Below are 7,348 nucleotides of genomic sequence, written 5' to 3'. Positions count from 1 at the left end.
GTTAACAAAGGGCTTTTCTTTTTTTTTTAGGATTCACTCCTAAAAGCCAGCCGAGGTCACGCTGCGCTTCCACCAGTCCCTGCTAGCCCATCCAGGCGGCGCCGGGGCTCGAACCCGCTGTTCCTGTGAGGCAGGGGCGGAGGCACAGACGCCAACGGGCGCCACCACTCCCGCGGCGGGCGGAGAGGCGCCTGCTTGCGTCCCGCCGCTCCTGGCGAGGGCGCTGTGGCGGCCGGGCCAGCGCCTCCGAGCCCGCCCTTCGCCGCTGGGCGCCAATGGGAGGCTGCGGCTCGTCCGCGGCGGCCAATGGGAGGCGGCGGGCGGTGGTGACGCGGCGCGGCCGTGGCAGCGGAGCGGCGCGGTGCGGGTCCTGCCATGCCGCACTACCAGGCCTGGGAGGAGTTCACGCGCGCCGCCGAGAAGCTCTACCTCGCCGATCCCATGAAGGTGCGGGGCCTCCCTGGGAGGGAGAAGCAACGGGAGGGGCCCCACGGAGGGATAAGGGGGCACCGCGGCTGGGGGAAAGGGGGAAGAGAAGGAGGGGGAGAAAGAAAAGGTAAAGGGGGGAGAAGTAAAGGGGAGCGAAAAGGGAGGGGGGGAAGGAGAAAAGGGAGGGAGGGAGGGAGGGAGGGGGAAGGAGAAAAGGGAGGGAGGGAGGGAGGGAGGGAGGGAGGGAGGGAGGGAGGGGGAAGGAGAAGAGGGAGGGAGGGAGGGAGGGGGAAGGAGAAGAGGGAGGGAGGGGGAAGGAGAGGAGGGAGGGAGGGAGGGGGAAGGAGAGGAGGGAGGGAGGGAGGGGGGAGGGGAAAGGAAAATGAAAGGGGAAAGGGGAGGGAAGTGGAAAGGGAAGCAAAAGGGGAAAGGGGGGAAGTGGAAAGGGAAGCAAAAGGGGAAAGGGGAGGGAAGTGGGAAGGGAAGCAAAAGGGGAAAGGGGGGAAGTGGAAAGGGAAGCAAAGGGGGAAGTGGAAAGGGAAGCAAAAGGGGAAAGGGGAGGGAAGTGGGAAGGGAGGAGAAAGGGGAGGGAGAAGGGGAAAGGGGAGGGAGAAGGGGAAAGGGGAGGGAGAAGGGGAAAGGGGAGGGAGAAGGGGAAAGGGGAGGGAGAAGGGGAAAGGGGAGGGAGAAGGGGAAAGGGGAGGGAGAAGGGGAAAGGGGAGGGAGAAGGAAAGGGAGAGGGAAGGGGGAGGGGAAAGGGAGAGGGAAGAGGGAAGGGGAAGGGGAGGGGAAAGGGAAGGGAAGGGGAAAGAGGAAGGAAAAGGAAGGGGAAGGGGAGGAGAAAAGGAAGAGGAAGGGGGGAAGGGGAAATGGAAGGAAGGGGAAGGGAAGAGGGAGGAAGGGAAAAGGAAGGAAGGGAGAAGGGTTAGATGCTGGCCTCTATTTGCATGAAAGTTCTCCTTTAACATCCCAAAAACGTATTTGGGGAAGGGTGTTTTGGGGTGCTGTCATGGAGTGTGAGCCTGGAAGACCCAACATTAAAGACAATGCTTCCTTACAGTATGTGCGTTAAAAAACAGGGTTAAGAGTTCTGCTCAGTGAAGGCTGTGTCGAGAATTGGTTTATTTTAGAGTTTACAACGATTAAGGCTGTAGCGTTTGAATTAGTTATACTGAAAAATTAGAAGAAAGCATTCGTTGGCTCTTACCCTGTGTTGTTGCTTGCAGTGTCATTTCAGACTGGAACGTGTTTACTTCCTAAAGAGTAGTTGCTGTAAGAATTAACTTCTTGATATATTATTGCTTTTTGTTTCTGGTAACTTTTTCAGGAGTATAATTTGTGCAAATGTTAAAAGTAGTATCAGTCTTCAGAAAAAAAAAAGTGTTATTATTCAGGCAAAAAGCAGCACAAAAGGTAATGTGGAATTCATATACCTGAGAGAACCCGAGAGGCCTAGTTTTCCTCACCAAAAATAGGCTAAGTGGATCAGAAGCAGTGTTTAACATCTGCCTTTAATTAGCACAGGTGACCATTTCATATGCAATTGCCACCTATTTACTAATAATTGTTCTGTTTTACTCTTCTCTGCTCTGTAACATTCAGTTAAACAGAAGAGTTTGGGAGGGATGTCACTGTAGCCAGGAGTTGCAATGAGCAGTAAACTCATCTGTTTACGAAGGAGTTTATATATAGCCCCTAGGGTCACAGCAGGAGTACCCTCCCTTTAATTTAATAGAGGACTAACCTGAGGAGCTCCTGTACATAACTGGGATTGTCAAGAAACTGAAGGAAGAACAGGAGTTGTGGGAGGTGGATGTGCATTCCTTGTGGGCTGGTGAGGCTGGTGGGTGGGTGGTCTTGCCTTTTGCAGGAGCAAATTCTCTAATCCCTGTCTGCTCCTTGTGGCAGCCTCTCTTGCACTTTTTAGCCTGCTCAGTTAAGAGACGTACTGCTGCACAGCTGTCGTGGTGTGAAGGTGGCAGTTTGTTAAACTAGAAGGACAAACCTGTGATGAGCTCCATCTCAGAGCAGGAATTTCAAAATATGTTTTGTAGTCAAGGAGGCTGTTGACCATTAGTACAGATCACTCTGTATCACAAAGATCTGTTTATAGTATGAGTTCAGAATGTTCTCAAAAAGATGCCTTACCTTGTTACTAGTTACTGATGTTAGCTGAGGCTGGAAACAATAGATACGAAGTCTCTCTGGCCAGTTCCACTTTCAAGAGAAAGCATTTAATGCTCAGTCAGTTGCTGCGAATATTGATTTTTATCACTGTGGCTTTGAGAACTTTGGTGATTTGAGAGTCCATAGGGACCATGGAGAGGTTGAAGCTCAGGGCAGGTGGCTACAGTGAGGAGTTGAATGCTTGCTTTCAGACTTAAAACTTAGCCTTACTGAGTCTTGAAAGCAATTTAATTTGAAAGAACTCTCTTCAGTCCTCTAATTTTAATTACTCCAGAAGTGTTATTTGCGTCTTCCCTTTTCACTTGCAAAGCCAACAGAACACTTCAGCTCTGTCTACAGCCTCCAGTACAGTGATTGAAATAACTGTAGTGACTGGAAATAGGACTTTTTTATGTTAATAGGGTATTGTAGAAGAAAAAATAGTAATGTTTAGCTTATCCCACTCTCTTTCAAGTCTTGGTGTAGAACTGTGTTTTTAAGTGTTTCACATTTGTACACACAAGCTTCTAGTTTGTTTTTCTGAAGTGTTATATAGGGCAAGGAGGTATCTGGTATTGGCGTGACTCTTGTGGTTTATCTTCTCTGTCGCTGACATCTCTGCAACTGCTGTTGCTCTACTTGCAGTGGTTTTGAATATGCTCAGTGTTAAGCTTCCTGATGCTACTGTAATACTAGTTTAACACATTAGGCAGGGAAATGTGATGGTTCAATTTCCAAATCATCCTAGGTGTAGGATTATTTGCCACCAGAGCTGAGGACCGACCACCAAAGAGCTGGTGAATATGTGAAGCAGTACATAATTTTAATTAAAGGTAGTTTGAATTTAGGCAGATTTCCTTCAGAATGTTATGAGAATTGCTAGCTACAGATGTTAATTCTTAAAACGTTTTTCATTTCAGGTGCGGGTTGTTCTCAAATATCGACACTGTGATGGGAATCTCTGCATCAAAGTAACGGATGATGTAGCTGTAAGTACAGTCTTTTCAGGGCTTGTTGTACCTCTCACAGACTTGCACTTTGCTGTGGGTCAACTTGGGAGCTTTTAGCTCTTGCCTCAAGAGTGCCTGACAGTTTTCTAAAGCCTTCCCTAGTTGCTCTGTCTGTGACTGACATTGACCCATGGTTCAACCCTTGCACAGTCCAGGAAAAGTGCTACTACTTCAGTGGTTTTGTGGGTGTCAACATAACTACTTGAGGATTCTATGAAAACAAAGAAAATGAGCACTATGAAAATCTTGGATTTTATCTGAAAATGCTTCATGAAATGAAGCTGGTAGCTTCTGAAGCATTTCAGGACCATCTGCAAACATGTTTATTCATGTGAGTGTAGTCCTTTTCATTTGCTCAAAGTGGTGACAACTTCCAGCTGTAGGTTAAACTTTTTGATTATGAGACAGTGGAGTGATGATGAGACTGAACAACAGGATTCACTTGCAGGTCAGAGATCCCATTTTCTGACATGCTGTTAACAGTGTCAGTTGTGTGTTCAGTAAAAATGGTAAAATATACACAAAACATGGAACTCTGCAGCGTCCTTCCAAGGGGTGCCTTATGAGGAGATGGAGCAGCTGTGCTTGCTGGTTGCCTTTGCTCTAAATAGTCTGGAAGGATGCTTGGAAGTGTAAAGAAGCCAGGACGCAAGATGGTGTGCAGCAGGTAGAAATGAGCCAGCAGGCATCAGCATGTGCATGCCAGCAACAGGTTCTTGATGCTGGAAATGTTATAGAATCATAGAATGGTTTGGATTGGAAAGGACCTTAAGGACCATCCAGTTCCAACTGCCCTGCCATGGAGCCAAATTGTTCTTCTGTGGTCTGGAGTAAGCAACAGTAGTCTGTCCTTCTCTTATCTTCAGGCATGGGGAAAAAACAGATTTCCTAGGCAATGTAGTCTAGTATTGCTATTTGCATGCCTGGAAGAGATGTGAAACTCAAGGAAAGACATTTCTTGATAGGATGGTAGTGCTTAATGTGGATGAGATGTTGAGTGTGAGGCAGTCGTAATAGGAGGAAGTGGAGGTCAATTTAGTTGAAATCTTTCATAGGGAAAGTTTGAGTTGGGCAATTCCTGAATGTGAACTGGTTTTAGTTATAGGCCTTCTTACCAGCTTCCAATCATGGAAAGCTGTTATACCAGTGAAGGGTGGGAAGGAAGGGGATTGGTTTAATTTTGGTTTTTTGGGGTTGTGGGTTTGGGGTTGGGTGGTTTTGTCTTTTTTTAAAGGCAGGAAGAGAAGTTTTCCTTGAAACTCAATGTGTAGAACTAATATAGCTGAAGGGACAAAACTACTGTTTGTCTCTGAATTAAAGTAGGAATTTAAAGCTGGCAAAAGTTGCTGTGTCGAAGGCTCTGAAGAATGGAGCGTTCTGCTGGGTTTTTTTAATTGTTAAATTAGCCTGGGCAGCCATACTTGTGCTGCACAGGTGTAAGGAATTACTTACGGAAAAAAAAACCCCAAACCTAAGTGGTCTTTCTATAAGTCACTGACATATAGAAAGTGACATATAGTCACTTGTTCCTTTTGCATTTACAGTCTTATCACATGGAGTTCCTTTTTGTCTTAATCAGATGCTATGTTCCTGACTTAGGACTGTCTTAGAAACAGATGTTGCTTGGGGGAGGGAATCCCCTTCAGTGGGAAGTACTGGTTTTATTATGTCACTGGCAGGGTGACATCAAGGCAAACCAAACTTATTTTCAGATTATAGAGAATAGGAAAATCAGATTTAAAATCTGGCTTTCTTTTTAGATGACACAAATAGGAGTGTCTTTAAAGACAGCTTTAAATCCTGAGTTTTAGCCCTTTTTTTGAGAGAGAAGAAACTAGGATAAGTCGTGAGCTTTCCTATTTTCAAAATGGAAGGCATGACCCTTTCAGAGAAACTTAAGTGTAAACACAGATGTGTGTGTATTTTGCATCAGGGTAGATACATGTCAGTGCTGCCTCATGGTCACTTCATGCCACAAATGAATATTTAAGTACTTGCTTTGTTTTGTCTGTTCCAAGCACAAGTTTGTTGCAACTATAAACGGGATAAAACCAGTTCAAGTGAAATCTGATATTAAGCAACTTTCTTTTACAGTGTTTGCTGTATAGGACAGACCAGGCACAAGATGTAAAGAAGATCGAAAAATTCCACAGTCAGCTAATGCGACTCATGGTATCCCGCAGTGCTGCCATGGAAACAGACTGAATTGCTGAAAATAAAATGGGTGCTCCAGTCATATTTCACTGGAAGAAAATATCTCTTGGATTTGAACAAATACTGGGACAGGAGATGCTTTTATGTACTGAAGTGGACTGGTGACAAGTCTGAAGCATTTTTCTGTCCCAGACTTTGCTTCGGAAAACTAGGAAAATAAATGCTTTCAATTGAAAGCTTATATTTCTTTTCGGGAATTGAACAAGAAACTATTCTTACATATTGGGTATGCTAAAAAGACAAGTAAATATTTTAAATCTATACTACTGTAGTCTGAATTTAATGGGCCACAAGCATAGTTCTGGAAAGTTACTATAAAATTTCATATAGATTTGTGTTCATACCTTATGCTGGTATATTCTCACAATGAGATGGTTTATTAACCCAACTGATACTGTGGCATGATGACTGGATCTAATAAGTATTTACTTAAGCAATATACATCGGTGGCATTTAGAAGAATGGATGTTTTTTGAACTGAAATGTTAGAATTGCCAATTTCTATTAGCACTGTTGCTAGTAAGATTTTAGCTTTTAGTGTTGATCTTGATCATAAGCTGTGCAACATTCTGTGATGCAGTTTGTAGAACTCTTATATCAGCTAAATAATTAAACTTATGTATTTTTAAAATTGAAGTAAAACTTTGCGTGGATATTGCTAGAGATCAGTAAGAAACTGAATGTCTTTTCTACTTATGCAAATACAAATACTGTTGTTATGAAGTAGTCCATACTGGAACTATCTTATACTAGGCAGGGAGACCTTTTCCTGTCTTTGCTTTGGGCAGAGTTGAAGGATATCAGAAAGACAAATTCCAGAAGCTCTTGCCTATTATGCTAATAGAAAAAATGCAACCAAACAGTATCCAGATTCCTTATTCTAGCAGCTTGCTAACTGTGCATTTACAAATGTTACATGTGGCGCATGGATGTCAGCCAACTGAATAAATGAATGAAAACCAGCTTAATAAATACTTAAATAACACTGTTAAATATAGACCAGTGCTCCTATGGCTCAGACTTGTTTCTCATTGTTACTTCTGGTAGAGTGATGGAAGCCTCAATTGTCTTTTGCAAAGGCTTTTTGCTTGAAAACCCAGCAGCTGAAATTGATACTTGCTTTGACTAGATCTTGCATACTTAAAACTAGATGAATATTTTAATGTGATTATGCTATTGCTATAACTAGGCTTTTCCAGGAGTAATGTTTTTGGGTTAAACCAAGCCACAAAAATAAAGCAGAGCCATAAAAATACTAGTGATATTTGTATATAACAAAACAATATGCTTAGTTACCTTCCGTCACTTATGTAAAAAAAATGGAGCTGTTTGGAAGCAGTGGAGTTCCCACTGTTGCCAAGGGCTCAGAAAAAAACCCAGGCTTGAATATTACATTAGAGTACCCTCTCAGCTGAACGTATAATGTTGGATATTGTTGGAACTCTCCAGTGGCTGGTCAAATTCTAATATACAGGAGTGACTGATACCATTTTTCTTTTTGTATTGACTTTTGGAATAAAACAAATCCA

General features: G+C 43.7%; 1 protein-coding gene across 1 annotated transcript; it reads left to right on the top strand.

Moving 5' to 3' along the window:
- Positions 1-295: 295 nt before the first annotated feature.
- Positions 296-7,074, top strand: SRP9 (signal recognition particle 9). Its single transcript, XM_054062450.1, has 3 exons — positions 296-447; positions 3,516-3,584; positions 5,700-7,074. Exons 1-3 carry the CDS (start codon positions 376-378, stop codon positions 5,808-5,810), a joined length of 252 nt encoding a protein of 83 aa, XP_053918425.1. The 5' UTR covers positions 296-375; the 3' UTR covers positions 5,811-7,074.
- Positions 7,075-7,348: the final 274 nt, after the last annotated feature.

The sequence above is a fragment of the Cuculus canorus genome, chromosome 3, assembly GCF_017976375.1.
Source record: "Cuculus canorus isolate bCucCan1 chromosome 3, bCucCan1.pri, whole genome shotgun sequence".
NCBI classification, from domain to species: Eukaryota; Metazoa; Chordata; class Aves; order Cuculiformes; family Cuculidae; genus Cuculus; species Cuculus canorus.
Note: the sequence above shows the minus strand (reverse complement) of the source record. Positions and strands in the feature narration are given on the sequence as shown.